Source organism: Scyliorhinus torazame, chromosome 2 (assembly GCF_047496885.1).
Source record: "Scyliorhinus torazame isolate Kashiwa2021f chromosome 2, sScyTor2.1, whole genome shotgun sequence".
Lineage (NCBI taxonomy): Eukaryota > Metazoa > Chordata > Chondrichthyes > Carcharhiniformes > Scyliorhinidae > Scyliorhinus > Scyliorhinus torazame.
The window spans coordinates 178609016-178633195 of NC_092708.1; the positions used below are offsets into that span (position 1 = coordinate 178609016).

Consider the following 24180-nt stretch of genomic DNA (forward strand, 5'->3'; position numbering starts at 1 on the left):
TTTAGCACTCTTTCTTTCGGACCACTCTCGTCTTTGTCCATGAGTATTCTAAAACTGACAGAATTGTGATCGCTATTCCCAAAGTAATCACCGACTGAAACTTTAACCACCCGGCCAGGATCATTCCCCAATACCAGTTCCAGTATGGCCCCTTCCCGAGTTGGACTATTTACATATTGCTCTAAAAAAACTCTCCTGGATGCTCCTTACAAACTCTGCTCCATCTACACCTCCAACACTAAATGAGTCCCATTCAATGTTGGGGAAGTTAAAATCTCCCATCACGACCACCCTATTGCTCCTACATTTTTCTGTAATCTGTCTCCATATTTGTACCTCCTTTGGGAGGCCTGTAGGAAAGTCCCAACAATGTTACTGCACCCTTCCTATTTCTTAGCTCTACCCATATTGCCTCAGTGCTCGAATCCTCCATCGTGCCCTCCTTAATCATAGCTGTGATATCATCTCTGACCAGTAATGCAACTCCTCCACCCCTTTTACCTCCCTCTCTATCCCTCATGAAGCGTCTATACCCTGGGGGGATATTTAGTTGCCAGTCTTGCCCTTCTCTCAACCAAGTCTCCGTAATACCAATAACATCAAATTCCCAGGTACTAATCCAAGCCCTAAGTTTATCTGCCTTACCTGCTACACTTCTCGCATTGAAACAAATGCACCTCAGACTACCTGTCCCTTTGCGTTCATCATCTCTTCCCTGTCTACTCTTCCCCTTAGTCACATTGAGTTCATTATCTAGTACCTTACTGGCTTTAGTTGCTGCCTCTTTACTGGCCTCTAACTTCCTAATCTGGTTCCCATCCCCCTGCCACATTAGTTTAAAACCACCCCAACAGTGTTAGCAAAAGCACCCCCTAGGACATTGGTTCCAATCGTGCCCAGGTGTAGACCATCTGATTTGTAATGGTCCCACCGCCCCCAGAACCGGTTCCAATGTCCCAAAAATCTGAACCCCCTCCCTCCTGCACCATCTCTCAAGCCACGTATTCATTCTGACTATTCTTGAATTTCTACTCTGACTGTCTCGTGGCACTGGTAGCAATCCTGAGAATACTACCTTTGAGGGCCTACTTTTTAACTAATCTCCTAACTCCCTAAATTCTGATTGTAGGACCTCATCCCATTTTTTACTTATATCGTTGGTGCCTATATGCACCACGACAACTGGCTGTTCACCCTCCCCCTTCACTATGTCCTGCAGCCGATTTGAGACACCCCTGACCCGTGCACCCGGGAGGCAACATACCATTCGGGAGTCTCGTTTTCGACCACAGAAACGCCTGTCTACTCCTCTTACGATTGAATCCCCTGTGACTATAGCCCTGCCAGTCTTTTTCCCGCCCTTCTGTGCAGCAGAGCCAGCCACGGTGCCATGAGCCTGGCTGCTACTGCCTTCCCCTGGTGAGTCATCTCCCCCAACAGTATCCAAAACGGTATACCTGTTTTGGAGGGAGATGACCGAAGGGCACACCTGCACTGCCTTCCTGCTCGTTCTCTGCCTTTTGGTCACCCATTCCCTGTCTCCCTCACCAACCCTAATCTGTGGTGTGAACAACTCACTGAACATGCTATCCACGACCTCCTCAGCATCGCGGATGCTCCAAAGTGAGTCCATCCGCAGCTCAGAGTTGTCATGCGGTTTAACAGGAGCTGCAGCTGGACACACGTCCTGCACATGAAGGAGTCAGGGGCATCAGCCTCAGACTGAAGGGACTATCCTTTAAAACTGAGATGAGAAGTACTTTCTTCAGACAGAGGGGAACTCATTGCCGCAGAAGGTTGTGGAGGCCAAGTCACTCAACGTCTTTAAGACAAAGATTGATAGGTTCTTGATTAATAAGTGGATCGGGGTTCTGGGGAGAAGGCTGGAGAACCGGGATGAGAAACATATCAGCCAGACCCAATGAGCCGAATGGCCTAATTCTGTTCCTACATTTTATGGTCTTATGGGAGGGCAACTAAGAGAGTTGGAGCTCCATTTGAAGAACAATGTGTTAAGTGATTAATTGTCCACAACTTAAAGAGCACGGTGTCTTACTGAGAGTTCAGGATAACTGCATTTATATCTACCCATTTCTTCCTTCAAACTCAATTTGCTAAGAGGATTCAAAATGGTTCTTTGCATCAACTGCTTTTGCAATAATTTCACTGCACCAGCTGAAGAGGATGTGATACTCAGAATTGCTCATCTAAATAAATATATCTGAATATGTTCATTCTTATTCAATTTGTAATATATTACTCAGCTATAATTAAGATATAATTTTAACAATTGCGTCCTCAGAGACATCCATTACATCAAGATTATGGAAGCCAAGATTAAACAAAACACATTCATGAATAAAAGAACACAGCTTCACAGGTTATTGTACAACTAGATTTGAATTCATTACTACAGATGGAATGTAAGTTACTTTCATTGCCTCGAGACGTCCAGTGGTATGAGATCATTGCCGGGGGGAGGAAACAAAATGAATAAACAAAGCGCCCGTCACAAATTATTTCCTCGACCGAGGGGCGGGATTTTCCAAACCCCACCAGGTCAGAGAATCGCCGGGGGCACCGTGAATCCCACCCCCGCCGAATTCTCTGGCGCCAAAAATTCGGCGGGGGCAGGAATCGCGCCGGTCGGCGGGCCCCCCCGGCGATTCTCTGGCCCGTGATGGGTCGAAGTCCCGCTGCTGTCATGTCAGTCCCGCCGGCGTGAATCAAACCACCTCCCTTCCCAGCGGGACTGGCGGCGCGGGCGGGCTCCGGGGTCCTGAGGGGGCGCGGGCCGATCTGGCCCTTGGGGGTGCCCCCACGGTGGCCTGGCCCACGATCGGGGCCCACCGATCCGCGGGCGGGCCTGTGCCGTGGGGCACTCTTTTCCTTCCGCCTCGGCCATTGCCTCCGCGATGGCCGATGTGGACGTGACCTCCCCCCCCCCCCCCCCACGCATGCGCGGGGATGACAGCAGCAGCCGCCTATGCTCCAGCGCATGCGCGGTCTTCCGCCGACCGACGAGGTACCTTCGGCCCCGGCTGACGTGGCGCCAAAGGCCTTTCCCGCCAGCCGGCGGCGCGCCAACCACTCCGGCGCGGGGCTAGCCCCTGAAGATGAGGGTTTGGCCCCTAAAAGTGCGGAGAAATCCGCACCTTTGGGATGGCCCGATGCCGGACTGGTTCCCGCCAGTCCATCCCGCCGGGACCCCCCGCCCCGCCGGGTAGGGGAGAATCCCGGCCGAGATCTCTGACCCTATTCTCCAGTCCATTGATACTAAAACCAACCATTCTGACAGCATAACTGTGACCAAGGCCAGGAAGAATCGGGGAAACTTTGCTTTCCAATATCAGAACAAGAAGATATACACATTATTGATGATCAGTTACCTGTCAAAAAAGGTACTCAAGTTTGAAATGGAACAATCTTATTCTGCATTAGCCCTTGGATGGTCTAATCTGTAAATCAGAACTTACCTGATATATACCAATAATTTATTTCCCATGACCACTTGCTCATCTGTAAACAACAAAACATGATTTAATCCCATAATGCTTACAAAACAGACTCATTTTGTTTTTATATTTAGAGTACCCAATTCATTTTTTCCAATTAAGGGGCAATTTTTTGAAAATGAAATATAAAACAGCAGCAAAAAAAAAAAAAACGATACAACATTCCACACTAAATATTGCTCCCAACTTTGATTTTTATTTTAACATTGCAACTGGAAAGACCTATATATTGGCAAATGTAAAATCCTGGGTCACAGGTGGTGGTAAATAATATGTTGGCACCACTTACTGGGCTTAATGTATACAAAATGACCATTTGGTGGAAACAGGAGCTAGTCCTGGAGGAGAGGAAAAAGTTGAGTATAGAGAGAAATACACTTATATAAGTGTAATAAGATATAAGCAAATTTATCAAATTAATTTTGTGATGAAGAAGGATGCAACTGCTTCACAAAACATAGTTCATCTCATCAGTTAAGAGTTAGGACAGTGACAGTGAGTGCAGGTTTGCTCCATTAAAATGCAAAGTCTGAATGATGACAAAGTATTCTCAGTACAAATCTATCAGGACTGCTCAGGAGTACCTCCAGGCATGGAATGCGGAGCCTGGGAGATGGCCCCTGACTAACAGGCTGCAGGAATGTTGCAGCAGTAAAATGTACAAGAAATAAATAAAAGTAGTCATCATCCAGATTTGGCACATTTATTACAATCGGACATGAACTCAAGGTTCATTGCTCGTTCAGATTGGGACCTGAATACTGAAGATGATGTGACATTTAGAAAGAACAGGTGGATGGTATTAGTATATTAGAAAAGGATGACCCAAGTTCAGGAAACCAGGATGTAGAAGCAGTTTGGGTTGAGATGAGAAACGAGAAAGGAAAGAAGTCACTTGGGGAGCGGTGTACAGCCCTAATTGTAATTACAAGGGAGGACAGAATATAAAGAAGAAATAATGGGAGCTTGTCAGAAAGGTACGGAAATAATGATGGGGTATGTTAATCTCCAGATAGATTGGAAAAATTGTACAAGTAATGGTAGAGTAGATGAGGAATTCATAGAATGCTTTTCGGATAGTTTCTCAGAACACCACATTCTGGAGCCAACCAGAGAGCAGGCTATATTAGACCTGGTATTGTCCAACGAGATAGGATTAATGAATAACCTCACAGTGAAGGAATCCCTAGGTAACAGCGATCATAATATGATGGAATTTTACATTCAATTTGAGGGAGAGAAGAGTGCATCTAAGACTAGTACTTGAAACTTAAATGTGGACAATTATCAGGAAAATGGAGCTAGCAAAGGTGAACTGGTAAATAATACATTTAAGGGATAATCAATAGAGGGTCAGTGGCAGACATTTGAAGGGATTATCATAGATTATCATAGAATTTACAGTGCAGAAGGAGGCCATTCGCCCATCAAGTCTGCACCGGCTCTTGGAAAGAGCACCCTACCCAAGGTCAACACCTCCACCCCATCCCCACAACCCAGTAACCCCACCCAACACTAAGGGCAATCTTGGACACTAAGGGCAGGAAACCGGAGCACCCGGAGGAAACCCACGGGGAGGATGTGCAGACTCCGCACAGACAGTAGCACAAGCCGGAATCGAACCTGGGACCCTGGAGTTGTGAAGCAATTGTGCTATCCACAATGCTACCGTGCTGCCCGGATATTTCACATTACACAGACTGGACACATTCCAATGAGAAAGTAAGGGAAGGGTCCATGAATCTGTGGTTAACTGAAAAAGTTTAAGACAGAATTGAACTTAAAGAAAAAGCATATATTTGCAAGACAAGTGGCAGGTCAGAAGATTGGGAAGAATATAAAGAACATCAAAGAATGACAAAAGGATTGACAAGGAGGGAAAAAAACGAGAGTATGAGAGAACGTTGGCAGTAATATAAAGACAGACAGAGTTTGTAAGACCATAAGACATAAGAACAGAAGTAGGCTATTCGGTCTGCCATTCAATGAGATCATGACTTAGCTTATATGATAATCCTCAATTTTATGATCCTGCCTTATCGATTTGTTTTTGTCTTTTCCCCATCCAAAGGGGAAATATTTGAGTGCCGGTGGAAAGTTTTACTCCTCTGGTGTGGATAGATCCATGAAATAGGAGTGGGGCAGAAAGAAAAGAGCTGCTGGAACAGGAGAGTCTTGGAAGTGCACCACAGGATAAGATGGCAGAGGGCAAGGAAGCTGCCCTGCCCGCCCAGTGGTCAATGGAGCAGCTAACAGAGTTCCCAAATGGAAAGTTCTGTCAGCAGACAAAGGAGGCCCTGGAAGATCTGGCCAAGGTAGTGCAGTCGATTAATTTGGGGATCGAGAGAATAGAGCAGAGGCTGGAGTCCCAGGGCCGAGAAATCTAAAAAGTAGAGACGGTGAGGGAGCTCGAGGAGCAGTTGGCCTCGTTGGTGGCCGTGGTTGGGGTGATGTGGGAGACCGAGAAGAGGCTGAAGGAGAAGATGGAGGATCTGGAGAATCGCTCATTTTTACAGTGCAGAAGGAGGCCATTCGGCGCATCGAGTCTGCACCGGCCCTTGGAAAGAGCACCCGACCCAAGCCTACACCTTCACCCTATCCCCATAACCCAGTAACCCCACCACCCCCCCTAACCTTTTTTTGGACATTAAGGGCAATTTAGCATGGCCAATCCACCTAACCTGCACATCTTTGAACTTGTGGGAGGAAACCGGAGCACCCAGAGGAAACCCACGTAGACACGGGGAGAACCTGTGACTCCGCACAGACAGTGACCGAAGCTGGGAATATCGTGGGGATGCCCGAAGGAGCAGAGGCTGGCACGTATGTGGCCAAAATATTGGAAAAGCTGATGGGGAGGGGGCCTTTCAGCGGCCCCTCGAGGTCGACCAAGCGCACAGGCCGTTGATGAGGAGGCCGCAGCCTCTTTCTGGAAAAGGAGAAGATCCTCTAATGGGCGAGGCAGACTAGGAAGTGCACCTGGGAAGGGAACGAGCTGCAGGTGTACCGGGCCCTGGGAGCAGAACTGGTAAAGAGGAGGGCCAGGTTTAGCCGGGTCAAGGCTGCCCTCTTTAAAAAGGAGGTGAAATTCGGAGTAAAATACCCAGCCTGCCGCTGGGTGACTTTCCAGAAGCACAATTAATATTATGGCACACCAGAAGAGGCGATGGAGTTCTGGAGGGACAATGGACTGGGATGAGAGTGAGGACATTGAACTTTGGAAGTGTTCGCGCGTGTGTTTGTTTTTTGAAAAGTTTTTCTTTGAAGAGTTTTTGATGGCGGGGTTTATGGAGGGCAGGCTTTTCATGGGGGAACATCAAGGGTAAGTGTACCTTTTGTTGGTTCTTCGGGGGAGGTGGACGGGGGGGGGGGGGGGAGGGGGGGGAGAGAGAGAATTGGGGGTGGCAGTGAAGTTGGAGGCCTTGAGCGGGGACCACCATGATAGCTGGGCAGGCTCGTTAACCGGAGTGAAGGGGGGGGGGGGGGTTTCAGGAGGTAGGCGGAGCAGGGGGGGGAAGAAGCTGATGTTTTGTTTCAGGGTGGAAGGGGGGGTTGCTGAAAAGTGTGTGGTTGATGTGGCGCAGTTGGAAAAGGACCGATGACGGTGGATATCCGAAGGTGGGCCTGGGGGTGTCGTGTGACGCGGGCCGGGGCCTGGCCCAAGAAGGGATATGGCTGATCGGCGGGGAGGGGGTCGTGGGACTTGAAGGGGCTGAATGGGCTGGTCAAATGATCATGTGTGAGCGGATGGAGGCAGCCTCTTGTAAAGACACGCATTTGGGGCACTGTAGGCGCCACCTTTGCTGTTCCCGCCGGCCAGATACTCCAGAAGCCCAGTGGTGGTGGCGGCCCAGAGGGTGTGGGGACAGTGTGGGCAGCACCTGAGACTAGAGGGGGCCTCATTTTGGACACCGATCTGTGGGAATCGCCAGTTTGTTCCGGGGAGGCTGGATGCAGGGGCTGGTTTAGCTCAGTGGGCTAAACAGCTGGTTTGTGATGCAGAACAAAGCCAGCGACGCGGGTTCAATTCCCGTACCAGTTGAGAATTCTGAATTCTACCTCTGTGTACCCGAACATGAGCCGGAATGTGACGACTAGGGGCTTCTCACAATAACTTCATTGCAGTGTTCATGTAAGTCTACTTGTGACAATAAAAAGATTATTATTATTATTATTATGGGGATTTGGGGGTGACAACGGGTAGGGATTGAGCGGTTTGGGGATCTATTCATTGAGGGCAACTTTCCAAGCTTGGGGAGGTTGGTTGAGGAGTTTGAGTTGTCTGCCGGGAATGGGTTCCGGTATTTGCAGGTGAGGGAATTTGTCCGGAAGCAAGTACCATCCTTTCCTCACCTGCTGCCCCAAGGGCTACTACAGGACAAGGTGGTGTCAAGAACAGGAGTGAAGTGTCAGAAATTTACAAGGAGTTGATGGATTGGGAGGGAACCCTGATAGGGGTAGTGAAACGTAAGTGGGAGGAAGAGTTGGAGGCTGGGCTGTGGAAGGAGGCTCTGAGAAGGGTGGATGCACCCTTGCCGTAAGCTAGGCTTATTCAGTTTAAGGTGGTCTACAGTGCGCACATGACGGTGGCCAGGATGAGCAAGTATTTTGAAGGGGTAGAAGATAGACATGGTCGGTGTGCAGGTGGGCTAGAAAATCATGTACATATGTTTTGGGCTTGTCCAAAGCTTGGGGAATTCTGGTAGGGGTTTGCCGACGTTATGTCGGAGGTCCTGAATGTGAAGGTTGTCCCCAGTCCCGAAGTGGCGATCTTTGGTGTGGCAAAAAACCCGGGAGTCCAGGGGGAGAGAGAGGTCAATGTTTTGGCCTTTGCCTCCCTATTAGCCCTGAGACGGATATTATTAGAATGGAGGGACACCGGGCCCCCGAAACCGGAGGTGTGGGTGAATGACCTAGCAGAGTTTCTCAGGCTAGAAAAGATAAAATTCGCCTTGAGAGTCTGTGGAGGGGTTTGTCCGGAGATGGCAGCCGCTCATCGTCGTCTTTGGGAATAGTTAAGATGTCAGCAGTGAGGAAACCCTGGCTCAATCAAAGAGTTCACTCCCTGCTGAAGTCCCGGACCGAGGCGTTCAAGTCTGACGACCCTGACCTATATAAGAAATCCAGGTACGACATAGGAAAGCCATCAGGGATGCCAAAAGACAATACTGCATCAAACTAGAGTCCCAGGCCAATGACACAAACCCACAACGTCTATGGCAGAGCTTACACAACATCACAGGCTACAAAGCAAGGCTAGGCGGAATATCTGGGTCTGGAGCATCCCTCCCCGAAGAACTGAACAAGTTCTATGCCCGCTTTGATCAGCCAATACATCAGTGCCACCCGCCCCAACAGCCCTGGACACACCCATACGCACTATTACAGCCTCAGAGGTAAGAGCTGCCTTCTTGAAAGTGAACCTGCGGAAAGCGACGGGCCCCGACGGTATATTCGCAGACATCTTCAACACCTTACTCCACCGCTCTGAGGTCCCCACCTCCTTCAAGAAGACCACCATAATACCAGTACCAAAGAATTACAAGGTAGCCTGTCTCAATGACTACCGACCAGTGGCCCTGGCGTCTGTTATCATGAAATGCTTTGAGCGGCTAGTCATGAGACGGATCAACGCCAGCCTCCCAGAAGGTCTCGATCCATTGCAGTTCGCCTATCACCGCAACCAGTCCACAGCAGATGCTATCTCCCTAGCTCTACAATCAACACTCAAACACCTCGACAACAAGGACACCTACGTGAGACTGGTGTTCATAGACTACAGCTCCGCCTTCAACACCCTTATCCTGACAAGACTAATAACCAAACTCTACAATCTTGGACTTGACCCCTCCCTGTGCAGCTGGATCCTTGTCTTCCTCACCAACAGACCGCAATCTGTCAGAATATGCAACAGGCATTGATAATGTAAACATAGACCAAATGTTCCCCCTTGTGGGGCAATCTAGAACTAGAGGTCACAGATATAGGTTGAGAGGTGGCAGTAGTGGAATCGGAGACATCAAATGGTTTCAAGATTTTTAAAAATGGGTTAAAGGGATATGGGAAGCAGGTGAGGAGGTGGATTTGAAACCAGGAAGAGATCAGCCATGATCTGATTGAATGGTGGAGCAGGCTCGAAGGGCTGAATTTCCTGCTTCTGCTCCTAATTCCAATGTTCCTATAATCTGATATGGGCTGCCTGCAAAAATGTTTTCAGGAGCTACTGGTGAATCATTTCCTTGTGTCAACTAACCTCTGCGAATCGCCGCTTCATGTTCTGGAGCTGTCAATCAAAGGAGTTCAATGAGGTGCCCCAACACCTGGGCTCCTGAGATTAACAAAGGCCAATCCCACATTTTGATTTGAGTGCTGATACCACTGTGAAAGGTTACAGATGCTCAGGGTGCATGGAATTCCACATGAACAGCAATCAACACTATAAATGGTCAGGTGCCTGAAAGATCAACTAAGGAGTGAGCTGCTACTCTTTAACCTCATCATGAAGAGGTTCAGCCACGGCATCCCAATCGTGGAGGGGATCCCCAAAGATCAACCCCTTGCCACCAGCAGAAGCCCCACTACCCCCAGGACATGAGAAAAAGCATCCTCTGCACCGCGGAATACAGTAACAAAGGGCACTTAGCTCCTTACTTTATTCCGCCTGGGAATCTATGGCGCCGGGTCCCCGCTTTTGAGGACTTGCACCAAATCACACCCATGTGGCACCCAACTGGGAATGGCAGGAGCTTCCCAGGAGGGCGGTGAATCGGACCTCCTATTTGATAATGATATGGAAATTGTACATGTCCACATGTACAACTAGCACATGATTCAACATTCACTGCACAATAAACTTAACCAAATGGAAAAGATGATTTTCCCCTCTCACTTTCAACTACTAAAGCAAAGTCGTTTGTGAATAGCAGTAAGCTCATACCTGAGAGTGATTTGCCAGCTCGGAGAAGAGGACCAATAACCTGGAACAATTTCTGAAAGTATTGAGAGAAGCAAATGTATTCATTGAAACTCTGAGATTACATATACTGTCAAGCAAAAATATGTTGTTCAAGTATAAACTGATTACTTAATGAATTAGTGCCTTGCACACTTCAGAGTAGAGAATATCTCTTGAGCACCAGATATCACTAGACAAATTAACACAGCAGTTGGGAAAATTAAAAATTACATCCAAGTAACTTTAAAAGCATTAAGACATCTATTTCAATTGTATTTAGGTCAGTTCTATCCATAGTCAGCTCATTATCAATAATATAGCCAGCTGTCGGAGCCCATACCCATTTAGCAGACATTCTCTGTGTATATATAACAAGATGCAGTACTCAATGGCCAATTAGATTGTAGGCTACAGTGTAAAACAAGTGAGGTTTATTTACCCACAACATTTACATTTTTAAGTGCAGCGATGATCAAGACAGCAACAGAGATGATTTACCAGCGTACAACTTCTCATTTCCTTCCTTTCCAACCGCTCCTCCCCGCAACTGAACTACTCCCCTTCTTTTTATCCTAACATGCCAGGATCATTTCTGATTTAAGGAAGTTACTTTTTAAAAGCTATACTACCTTCCCTTGGTTTTTCTATAATTTCATATAAAGTTCTTAAGATTGTGGATAGAGTTCTCAAAATATTTTTTTTTTTTAAAGTACTTTCATGGGATGTGGGTGATACCCCAGATTGTGAGGATTTTCTGCTCCGCCGAGTGTGTCCGCAGGTTGGGGGGGTAAGCAATTTTTGAATTCTTCCAATGACATCAACTCCCACAATCCCTCAGAGGTGGGATCTTACCCATCAGTCAAATACGATTTGTTTCAGCCGTTGGAATGAGATGTAGGTTTGTCTGGGCTTTTTATGCGCCTCCCGGAATTGCTGCCGATATGCCTCAGGGACTAACTGATTGACACTAAGGACGGCAGCCTTAGTCTGCCCATAATTATGGACATATCAGGGGGCAGCATGGAGCAGATCTCTTGGGCTCTCCCTGACAGCTGCCCCTGAAGCAAAAAGTTCCAAATATCTGATGACCATTTTGACTGCCCTGTTACTTTCTCAGAAGTGGCGAAAGAATGTCCCCACATCACTCTCTTCAAATGAGAGAATGAATCTCCCGTACATAAGGACCTCAGAGAGTGGTTTGAGGGTTGGGAGGTAAAAGGCGCAGCTCGGTAGAGAGAGGTTTTCCCTCGCAGATTCCAGCTAGAGTCTCTCTCTCCATTTGTGCTACTGCTCCATTTCGAATTCTTGGAGCTGACATTCACTTTCCCTTTACTATTGCCTTGCTCTCTTGCGGGCGGCACGGTGGCTCAGTGGTTAACACTGCTGCCTCACAGCGCCAGGGATCCGAGTCTGATTCCGACTTTGGGTGACTGTCTGTGTGGAGTTTGTATATTCTCCCCGTGTCCGCATGTGTTTCCTCTGGGTGCCCCGTTTACTCCCAGATCCAACGTTGTGCAGGCTATGTGGATTAGCCATGCTAAATTGCCCCTTAGGATAGGGTTGTAGAAATAGGGTGGGGGGTTGGGCCTAGGTAGGGTGGTCTTTGGAAGGAATGGTGCAGATTTGATGGGCTGAAAAGATTTGATGGGCTGAAAAGCCTCCTTCTGCACTGTAGGGATTCTATGATTCTCTCTCTTTCTCTCCTCTTTTCTCTCGTTCCCTCTTTGCACTGAGTGTTCACTCTTGGCCTCATAATTTTGGACACCAAAGAAAATGCAGCCTCATGTCTTAAACTGAGACCAAGAGGATGTTAAAGTCTTCACTACGGATTTCGTGATATTGCTGTATGGGACCGTGCCCAGGAATGAAAAGGCTGTCGCAACTGACTGATATTACTGTAACATTCTGATTACAGAGAGTACCAGCGAGCTACAGCATAACACAGAACATGCAATGTGCACTTTCAAACCTTTTGCCCCAGTTTATTAGTGCAAGTTCAGAATGATTACATATTTTGGAAATCAAAATGAATTTCCATCTCACTGATATAGTTCTAGTTTCTTACCTCCATTGGCGTGATATAATCATTCATTCCTTTGTTGTACACATAGATCATGGCATCATATAGACAGTGTTCCCAGCACATATGGACTACCTGTGACAAAGGCAGATAGAAACCACTTGGGCACAAGATCCAAAAACATTGTTGCAGGAGTGACTTCATATTAACCATACATTAAAAACCAAAACTCAGAACATCATATTTAACATGTTGGAGGACGGAAAATATTTCTTCATGTGGGAGAATCTAGAACTAGGGGATCACTGTTTAAAAATAAGGGATTGGCCATTCAACAAAGATGAGGAAATTACTTTTCTCTCAGAGGGTTGTGAGCCTTTGGAACTCTCTTCCCCAAAAGGTGGCGGAGGCAGAGTCTTTGAATATTTGTACGGTATTGGTAGATTCTTGATTAAGAAAGAGGTGAGAGGTTATCCGGGATAGGAGGGAATGTGGAGATGAGGTGACAACCAGATTAGCCATGATCCTATTGAACGGTGGAGTAGCCTCAAGGAACCGAGTGGTCTACTCACGCTCCTAATGTTCATATGTCAGAGAAAACCTTTATAAAATTTCAAACAAATGCATAATTTTAAAGTTTCAAACTAATATTAATTCTTTGGGAATTCCATTTGTAATTTCCACCTAATCAAAGAATTACTGACACAATGCTGTGTGAAAGGAACATATTTCATGAGTCCTAATATTTTCCCATTTCTCTCGGTGCTCAGGAGACAATTCCCAATCCACCAACCCAGTGCAAACCAGCAGATGGATGGTTAAAAACTAGTCAGTTACTTATCTGCTCAGATTGCGACAATTTCCGAGAATTTGTGATTATTAATCAAAATGATTTTTTAGGTGGATGGCGCGCTGCCTAAAGCAAATAGGAGCCTCATAATCTATAACAATTGGGGTTCTATTACATTATCAGGACATCTATGCAACTGTATCAACGCACTCACAATTGGTCTGGAATATCTTCTTGACTTTGAATGGGGAAATGGCTTGGTTCCAAATATTATTATTCCGGGATGCAGCCAAGGGCAGAATTATTAATCAACATTAAAAATTTGCATTTATATAATGCCCGTCATATCCCCTTGAACTGCAGTCACATGTCAGCAAAGGCAGCCCCCAGTTCATGTACAACAAAATTAGTTAACGATCAACTCATCTGTTTTTAGCAGTACTGGTTTACGGAGTATTATATCCATTCTATGATTCTGATTCTCAGCCTCCCCTGATCTTTGAACAGTACCACAGGATCTATTACATTACCTGATCGGGCAGATAGGCCCTGAGTTTACCATTACTGGAGACAATACAGTACTCACTCCTTGATTTGTGCAGTGCTATCTATAACAGGGCACTATTTTTTGAATCAAAGCAACATATACGAAAATCCAAACAACCAGTGAAATCAGTTGAAGGGGAAAACTCTGTTGAAAGAGTTCAGTTTGTAGAACATATCAAATGTAACTGTTAGAACTAGCTTTAGTAATCTGAAAAGATTTTTAAAAAGAGAACATGACATAAACATAAAGGCTTTAAGTAAAAGTACTTAATATTAGACTACAACTTGTTATTTTTACAAAAGATAAATGCCAAAAAAACAGGATTTGGCTCAAGCTGTCCATGCCGGTGTTTATGCTCTACCTTCCCTCATTTAAATCTATCATAACACTCTATTCCCTTCTCCCTCATTTGTTCTCAAAATGTATCTTTACTGTTCACCTCAACCACTCCCTGTGGGATTGATTTCCACATTATCCCCACTCACTAGGTAAAGAGGTTTCTTCCGAATTCCCGATTGGGTTTCTTGATGTCTATCTTACATTAACGGTCTATCATTCTGCTCTTCCCCACAAGAGGAAACATTCTCTCTGTGTCCACTCCATTAAAAAGTTTCTGAATTTTAAAGATTTCTATTCAATCACTCCTCAAATTTCTTTTCTCAAAAGAAATGAGACACAATCTGTTCCTGAAATAAGTAGCCAAGCATTCCTTGTCAATCTTCTCTACACCCTCTCCAGTACCCCTATATTCTTTTTACAAATTGGTGACCAGGGGCGAGATTCTCCGACCCCCCGCCGGGTTGGAGAATTGCCGGGGGCTGGCGTGAATCCCGCCCCCGCCGGTTGCCGAAGTCTCCGGCACCGGATATTCGGCGGGGGCGATAATCGTGCCGCGCCGGTTGGCGGGCCCACCCGCGCGATTCTCCGGCCTGGATGGGCCGAAGTCCCGCCGCTAAAATGCCTGTCCCGCCGGCGTAAATTAAACCACCTACCTTACCGGCGGGACAAGGCGGCGCGGGCGGGCTCCGGGGTCCTGGGGGGGGCGCGGGGCGATCTGGCCCCGGGGGGTACCCCCACGGTGGCCTGGCCCGCGATCGGGGCCCACCGATCCGTGGGCGGGGCTGTGCCGTGGGGGCACTCTTTCCCTTCCGCCTCCGCCACGGTCTCCACCATGGCGGAGGCAGAAGAGACTCCCTCCACTGCGCATGCGTGGGAAGCTGTCAGCGGCCGCTGACGCTCCCGCGCATGCGCCGCCCAGAGATGTAATTTCCGCGCCAGCTGGCGGGGCACCAAAGGCCTTTTCCGCCAGCTGGCGGGGCGGAAATTCGTCCGGCGCCGACCTAGCCCCTCAAGGTTGGGGCTCGGCCCCCAAATATGCGGAGCATTCCGCACCTTTGGGGCGGCACGATGCCCGTCTGATTTGCGCCGTTTTGGGCACCAGTCGGCGGACATCGCGCCGTTTCCGGAGAATTGCGCCCCAGAACTTCACACAGGTGTGGTCTAACACAGATGTGATACAGATTTGGGATAACTTCCCTACTTTTCAATTCTATCACTTTAGAAATAAAATCTAGTGCTTGGTTTGCTTTTTTACAGCAACTTGTGCAGCAACTTTCAGTGATTGCTGTACTCAGAGATCCCTTTAATCCTCTATCCTACCTCTATCCTACCTGGACTTGCACCTCCCAAGTAATAACTGACCTCCTTGGTCTTCCTACCAACATGTACTACCTCACATTTATCTGTGTTGAACATTATTTGCCGATTATTTTCCCATTCTGCAAGTTTATTAATCTCCTGTAATTTGTTACAGTCCTCCCCAGTTTTGACTGTCCAATCCCCAGCCCGGACCCCAGATGACAAATTTAGAAATAGTGCTTTTGATTACAACGTCCAAATGGTTAATGTAAATTGTGAACAGCAGCCAGGGCACTGATCTTTATACTCCCACCTTCCGCCACTCTGAATAACTCATTCTCTGCCTGCTGTTTTGAAGCAAGCTAGCAATCTGATCTTATTAATTAGTCTATCATGAGGCAACTTATCGAAGGCCTTCTGAAAATCCAGATAAATTTCATTTACTGCAATGCCATTGTCAAATCTCTGTTACCTCCTCAAAAAATTCAAAAAACTTGATCAATTCAGATCTTTCCTTTTGAAATCCATGCTGACTATGGAAGAGCTTAAGGCTAGGATGGAAACTCATGAAGGTATAAGGAGTTGGTGCTTCCCGTAAGAGTGATCTAATATGCAAGGGACAAAATATCCTAGAAAGGCAAAAAAATACCTAAAAAGCGAACACTGTGTATTGCTCACCTGTTGAATGTCCAGACTGGTGATGTCCATATGTACTATGCAAGCTTCAATGTTCTCCATCATGTCCCGATCTTGAAGGTGGATGAGCAGATCCTTCATTACCTGTGGTGTGATGCTCGGCAGCTTGTCATTCAAAATATATGGTTCCAGGCATTCAAGAAACACTCCCTTTGCCACCGAGATCTCACTCAGTTTACTGTAGATCTGGCCAAAAAGAAGATCTCTGTAACAAAAGGAAGAAGGGCATTTTATTACAAAAACTGTGTTTTCTTTTTAATTTCTGTAACAAACAGAAGTCAGAAGGAGTTTTAGAAGCAGTCACATTTCTGGAATGAGACGAAACTTAATTGCAAACAAAATAATTGAATCAAAAAATATTGACAAGAAACATTAAAAACGGTTAGGTGGGATAATTGGGTTACGGGGATAGGGTTGAGACATGGGCTCAAGTGGGGTGCTCTTTCCAAGGGCCGGTGCAGACTCAATGGGCCAAGTGGCCTCCTTCAGCACTGTAAATTCTATGATTACTGCGGAAAATAAAATGCAGCATTTCAAACCTTTATGGCCTTATTTTAAGGTGGAATTGATGGGCAGAGCGATTAACGTAATAATAATAAGCTTTATTGTCACAAGTAGGCTTACATTAACACTGCAATTAAGTTACTGTGAAAAGCCCCTTGTCGTCACATTCCGACGCCTGTTCGAGTACACAGGGAGAATTCAGAATGTCCAAATTACCTAACGGGACGTCTTTCAGCACACGTGGGAGGAAACCGGAGCACCGGGAGGAAACTCACGCAGACACAGCGAGAACGCGCAGACTCCGCACAGTGACCCAAGCCGGGAATCGAACCTGGGACCCTGGCACTGTGAAGCAACAGTGCTAACCACTGTGCTACCGTGTAGCTCTATTGTGCCCAAAACAAAAACAAAGAGTCCTTTTTATTTCTTAATTCCACCCAAGAATCATAGAATCGAATCATAGAATCCCTACAGTGCAGGAGGCCATTCGGCCCACCGAGTCTGCACTGACCTTCTGAAAGAACACCCTACCTAGGCCCACTCCCCCGCACGACCACACTGGTTAGCACTGCTGCCTCACAGCTCCAGGAAACCTGTTTCAATTCCAGCCTCGGGTGACTGTATGGAGTTTGCTCTTTCTCCCCGTGTCTGTGTGGATTTCCCTCTGGGTGTTCTGGTGTCCTCCCACAGTCCAAAGATGTGCAGGTTAGGTGGATTGGCCATGCCCCTAAATTGCCCCTTAGTGTCCAAAAGGTTAGGTTGGGTTATTGAGTTTACAGGGATAGGGTGGAGTTGTGGGCTTAAGTAGGGTGCTCTTTCCAAGAGTTGGTGCAGACTTATTGGGCCAAATGGCCTCCTTCTGCACTGAAACTCTACGATTCTATGATCCCCATATCCCCATCTAACCTTTGGACATTAAAGGGCAATTTAGCATGGCCAATCCACCAAACCTGCACATCTTAGGACTGAGTTCCTTTAGAAATTGTGAGCTCTTGATGTTCATTCACTCTTTTTGAAATTCAATTCAAGCATGTCACAGCTCTCTTAGATGGCTTTGATTTCTCCTCAGTGTTTCAGCTCCTGTGAGGTACAAAACGGCACAGGGATCCCTCCATTAGCTTTGAGCTAAGCGACCCCCTAACTTTCCTTTAAAACCTCACAATTGTGGGCTTCTCAACGGGAGCTTCGCGCCTCATTGCATTCTTGTTTTGAAAACCCCCTGGGTGAATAACAATCCTCTACTCCTGGTTCCACAGCTGCTATACAGTTTCTGGTTGATTCTCTCTCGCTGCCTTCCCCAAACTAATTGCTTGTTTTCTGTGAGCAAACACACAGATAAGTGCAAAAATACAAAAGAGTACCTCCTGTATAGTCCATCTGCATAGCAATGTAGCATACGTGGGATGTTCCCAACAGAAACGTCAATTAATTATATTTTACCTTCAAAACAACCCTTTCAGTCTGGGACCCACATGTATAATTTATATCTATAATGGAGTTAACAACCTTTATTTCCCCCAGACTTTCTGATTCCACCAAGAAACACTCTTGTTTCAATGAAGCTTTTAGGTTCTTTGATCCTGGAACTACACAAATAATCCAAATCCCTCACTTAAATAACCGTAGACCTCCAGGGAAGACAGTGGTGCAGTACCAATGTCATTGGACTCGTAATCCAGAGGCCCTGGCTCAAGTTCGAGGGACTTTGGTTCAAATCCCACCATGGCAACTAGTGGAACATCATTGTCATAAAAACCCATCTGGTTAACTAATGCCTTTTAGGGAAGGAAATCTGCCATCCCTACTTGATCTAGCCTCCAGACCCACAACAAAGTGGATGATTCTTAACTGCTCTCTGAAATGGTCGAGCAAGCCTCATTTTAATTATAATGGGCAACAAATGCTAGCTTTGCCAGATGCCTGTAATGATATGCATAAGCAGTTCTGTAAATATTAACAGATACGACCTTCAAGCAGCAAGTGGCAGTAAAGAACAGCCACGTGACACTGCAACCTCGGGGAGTTTGGAGATAGTCGTCGTAGTGGATAGTCGCATTTGTACTAGCTCTTGGATAATTTTAATAGTAAGTTTAATAGTTAGTCATTTTAATAGTAGTTTAATAGTTAGTCATTTTAGTAGTTTTCAGATTGATATTTGGCCACATTGTTGTTAATCAATAAACATTCAACTAGTCATGCACTAGACGTTCTCTCGTGCACTAATTCCATCCGGCCAAGCACCGTAATGTAACAACGGCCACATACCATCAAAGAATAAATAAATAAATAAAAACCTCTGACTTATTCACCATTTGATCACCATTTGAAAGGTGGTCATCTGGGGACCTCAGGAGGAGGCCGCAATGGATCAACCACTTAGCACTTCGGTTGAAGATGGTTGCAAATGCATTTTTCTTTGCACTGATATGCTGGGCTCCTCCATCATTGATGATGGGATGTTAGATTTCCGGTGGCGATCATGGAGTGAGTGGTCGCACCCCACTTGGCAGCTCCCACTCAAGGCGGTATTTTGGTCCTTTTCCCGTTTGCTGGGAGGATGTTTTGGTGGGAAAAGTTGTAGAGGTGATTGAGGAAAGTTAAACTCCACTGACGGTGCTGATGGATTGATCCACGGACCAGAAGTGGGTGGAGAAGAAGGGAGTTGTTGGAGCAAGAAATTCTTTGTGCGCCACAGGTGAAGATGGCGGAGGTAAAGGGTCAGCCCTGCCTGCCCAGTGGTCAACGGAGCAACTGATAGACCTCTTAAATGAGAAGTTCAGCCAGCAGAGGAGGGAAGCCCAGGAAGACCTAGCCAAGGCAGTGGGACCACTAAAAGCAGGAACTGATCGGGTGTAACAGAGGCTGAAGAACCAGGGCTAGGTCATAAGTGGAGGAGGCAGTGGGGGAGCACAGGGAGCAGCTTACCTCATTGGTGGCCGAGATCGGATGATGTAGGAGACCCAGAAGAGCCTAAAGAAGAAGTTGGAGGATCAGGAGAACCGCTCTCAGAGACAAAACTTAAGAATCGTGGAGATGCCTGAAGACATCGCTGGCTCGTGCCAAGATGGAAGCGGATGGGGGAGGGGGCCTTGAACTGGCCCCTGGAGGTTAACCAGGCGCATAAGGTGCTGATGAGGAAGCCGCAGGCGAACGAGCCATCGAGGACGTTGGGTGGGCGGCTCCACTGATTCCTCGATAAGGAGAAGATATTGCAGTGGGCAAAGCAGACGAGGTGAACCTGGGAAGGCAATGAGCTCCGAGTGAAACAGGACCTGACCATGGACTTGGCGAAGAGGAGAGCGGGTTCAACTGAGTGAAGGCTGCCCTCTTTAAGAAGGGGATCAAGTTTGGGATGCTGTACCCGGCCTGCCTCTGGGTGACTCACAAAGGCCGTGAACACTAGTTTGGGACACCAGGGGCGAAATTCTCCAACGGCGCGATGTCCGCCGACTGGCACCAAAAACGGCGCCAATCAGACGGGCATCGCGCCGGCCCAAAGGTGCGGAATGCTCCGCATCTTTGGGGGCCGAGCCCCAACATTGAGGGGCTAGGCCGGCGCCGGAGGGATTTCCGCCCCGCCAGCTGGCGGAAATGGTGTTTGTTGCCCCGCCAGCTGGCGCGGAAATGCGGCGCATGCGCGGGAGCGTCAGCAGCCGCTGACAGTTTCCCGTGCATGCGCAGTGGGGAGAGTCTCTTCCGCCTCCGCCATGGCGGAGGCCGTGGCGGAGGCGGAAGGGAAAGAGTGCCCCCACGGCACAGGCCCACCCGCGGATCGGTGGGCCCCGATCGCGGGCCAGGCCACCGTGGGGGCACCCCCACGGGGTCAGATCGCCCCACGCCCCCCCCCCCCAGGACCCCGGAGCCCGCCCACGCCGCCTGGTCCCGCCGGTAAATACCAGCTTTGATTTACGCCGGCGGGACAGGCAATTTCTGGGCGGGACTTCGGCCCATCCGGGCCGGAGAATTGAGCGGGGGGTCCCGCCAACCGGCGCAGCCTGATTCCCGCCCCCGCCCAATCTCTGGTACCGGAGACTTCGGTGGGGGCGGGGGCGGGATTCACGGCGGCCAACGGCCATTCTCCGACCCGGCGGGGGGTCGGAGAATGACGCCCCAGATGAGGCAATGGAGTTTTTAAAGAGACAATAGACTAGCAAGAGAAGGTGGACATTGAACTGTGGAGGAGACGTGAGGAGATGTTAGTTTTCTCAGACTTTTCCGTTTTACCAGGTTGGGCATATGGAATGTGAGAGGGCTGAATGGACCAGTCAAACGGTCGCGTGTGTTCGCGCATCAGAGGAGCTTGAAGGCGGATGTGGCCTTTTTGCAAGAAACACACTTGAAGATTGGAGATCAGACTGGGCTAAGGAAAGGGTCGGTAGAACAAGTCTTTCGTTCAGAATTAGATATGAAGATGCAGGGGGTGGCGATGCTAATAAACATAGGGGTGGTGTTTGAGGTGGGGAATATTGTGGCAGATTCGGGAGGAAGGTTCGTGAGTGGGAGCTGGAGGGGATTTGAGTTTAGAAGGATGAGAGGGAACCTTATTGAAACTTACAAGGTACTGCGAGGCCTGGATAGAGTGGACATGGAGAGGATGTTTCCATTTGTAGGAAAAACTAGAACGAGAGGACACAATCTCAGACTAAAGGGACGATCCTTTAAAACGGAGATGAGGAGGAATTTCTTCAGCCAGAGGGTGGTGAATCTGTGGAACTCTTTGCCGCAGAAGGCTGTGGATGCCGATTCACTGAGTGTCTTTAAGACAGAGATAGATAGGTTCATGATTAATAAGAGGATCAGGGATTATAGGGAGAAGGCAGGAGAATGGGGATGAGAAAATATCAGCCATGATTGAATGGCGGAGCAGACTCGATGGACCGAGTGACCTAATTCTGCTCCTATGTCTTATGGTCTTATGGGGTGGCAGTGGTTTTGGTAAATGTCTATGCCCCAAACTGTGATGAAGTGGAGTTAATGAGGCGGGTGCTGGGAAAGATCCCGGACCTGGACTCGCACCGGCTGATCTTGGGAGGGGATTTTAACACGGTTATTGAACCAGGTTTCGACCGGTTGAGTCAGGTTTGGACCAGCCGGGTCGGGGACGGTGTCAGCAGGTGCGAAGGTGCTGGAAGGGTTCATGGAGCGCTTGAGGGGGGTGGATCCATGGAGGTGTCGGAAGCCAAGGGTGAAGGAGTTCTCGTGCTTCTCCCATGTGCACACAGTGTAGTCGCAGTTCAATTGTTTTGTGGTGGACAAGACGCTGCTGGCGGGGGTCGTAGACTCGGGGTATTCAGTGATCGTGGTTTCAGACCACGTGTCGCACTGGGTGAACGTCCAACTGGACCGGTGGAGGGAACAATTCTCACAATGGAGACTGGACCATAAGACAAAGGAGCATAATTAGGCCACTCGTCCCATCGAGTCTGCTCCACCATTTAATCATGGCTGATATTTTCGTCATCTCCATTCTCCTGCCTTCTCCCCATAACCCCTGATCCCCTTATTTACCAAGAATCTATCTATCTCTGTCTTATAGACATTCCTTTAGTCGGAGATTGTCTCCTTTGCTTCTAGTTTTTCCTACAAGTGGAAACATCCTCTCCACGTCCACTCTATCAAGGACGTAGGGCTGTTGGAGGATGACGAGGTGTGAGAGCGGATGAGGGCCGTCATTGGGGGTACGTGGAACTGCACGACACGGGTGGGGTTTCAGCCACCACGCTATGGCAGGCACTCAAGGCACTGGTTAGGGGGGAGTTCATATCGATCCGCGCACATAGGGAATAGGTGGAATGAGCAGAGATGACAAGGTTGGTGGATGAGATTCTTTGGATGGACAGGAATAATTTGGAGGCTCAGGAAGTGGGATTGTTGAAGGAGAGGCAGAAGCTCCAGATGGAGTTTGGGTTGGTGTCCACGGGGAAGGCAGTAGGGCAGTCGCAGAAGGCCAGAGGGGCAGTGTTCAAGTACGGGGAAAAGGCGAGTAGGATGTTGGCCCACCAACTCAGGAAGCAGGAGACCGCGAGGGAGGTCCGAAGGGTGAAGGACGGGAGGGGAAGAGTGGTACTGGACCCTGTGGGGGTGAACGGGGTATTCGAGGAGTTTTATAGGAGGCTCTACGAATCGGAGCCCCGGCCAGGAGGGACGGAATGCGGCGATTGCCAGATGGGTTGGAGTTCCCCAACGTGAAGGAGGACTTGGTGAAGGGCAGAGGGGCCCCCATTGGACTTGTGGGGACGATGCAGGCAGGTAAAGCCCTGGCCCAGATGGGTTACCTGTAGAATATTGTCAGAAGTTTGCTGAAGACCTGGAGATCCTGCTGGTGAGGGCATATAATGAGGCGAGGGAAAATGGGGAGCTCCCCCTACATTATCGTAGGTGTCCATATCCCTAATCTTAAAGAAGGATAAAGATCCGGAGCAGTGTGGGTCCTATCGCCCGATAGTGTTGCTAAATTTGGACTCTAAGTTGGTGGCAAAGATCTTGGCCTCATGAATTGAGGACTGTGAGCCGGGGTAGATGGGGAGACCAAACAGAGTTGGTGAAGGGGAGGCAACTGTCGGCGAATGGCAGTAGGTTACTGAATGCGATAATGATGCCCCCGGAGGGAAAGGATGTGGACGTGGTAGTTGCAATAGATGCAGAGAAGGCATTTGATCTGGTGGAATGGGAGTACTTGTGGGAAGTGTGGCGCGGTTCGGGTTCAGGCAGGGGTTTGTAGGCTGGGTCCAGCTGCTGTACAAGGGGCCGGTAGCGAGCATGCAGCTGAATCGGGTCAGCTCGGGGTACTTCGGGCTACACCATGGGTCAAGGCAGGGGTGCCCACTCTCCCCGTTGCTTTTTGCCTCGGCAATAGAGCAATTGGCAATGTCGTTTAGAGCATCAAGGAGTTGGAAAGGGATTGTGCCGGGGGGCGGGGTTTGAGCACAGGGCCTTGCTATATGTAGATAATCTGTTGCTTTATATCTCAGACCCACTCGGAGGCATGGGAGGAATTATGAGTATTTCTGAACCGTTTGACCGGTTTCCCGGATATAAGCTAAACATGGGGAAAGAATGAGGTCTTCCCGATTGATGCCAGGGCGCAGGAGAGGAGGTTGGGCGAGCTGCTGTTTAAGGTGGTGGGGGTGAGCTTCAGACATTTGGGCATCCAGTTGGCGCAGGGATGGGTGCACCTGCACAAATTGAATCTGGCACGATTGGTGAAACAGATGAGGGGGGATTTCAAGAGGTGGGATGTGCTGCCGCTATCGCTGGCGGGGCTGGTGCAGACAGTGAAGATGACGGTGCTGCCGAGGCTTTTATTTGTTTTTCAGAACCTCTCAATCTTTGACTCAAAATCATTCTTTCGTAAAGTTATTGTCTTGATCTTGGGGTTTGTGAGGGCGGGTAAAGAAGGTGCTGTTGGAGTGGGAGCGAGGGGGTGGGGGGGTGCTGGCCTTGCCAAACATAATGAATTATTATTGGGTAGCGAACATTGCTATGGTAAGGAAGTGGGTAGTGGGGGAGGGGTCA

The 24180-nt window shown here is 48.3% G+C and overlaps 1 protein-coding gene across 3 annotated transcripts in view; it reads right to left on the reverse strand.

Moving 5' to 3' along the window:
* vps8 (VPS8 subunit of CORVET complex) overlaps nt 1-24180 on the reverse strand; it is a 1010867-nt gene that overhangs the window by 789209 nt on the left and 197478 nt on the right. For all 3 annotated transcript variants that reach the window (XM_072480702.1, XM_072480693.1, XM_072480711.1), the window contains exons 21-24: nt 16144-16366; nt 12536-12625; nt 10453-10504; nt 3477-3519 (exon numbers count right to left, since the gene is read on the reverse strand). In XM_072480702.1, the coding sequence (XP_072336803.1) occupies nt 3477-3519; nt 10453-10504; nt 12536-12625; nt 16144-16366 (408 nt within the window). The remainder of the gene's footprint in view (nt 1-3476; nt 3520-10452; nt 10505-12535; nt 12626-16143; nt 16367-24180) is intronic.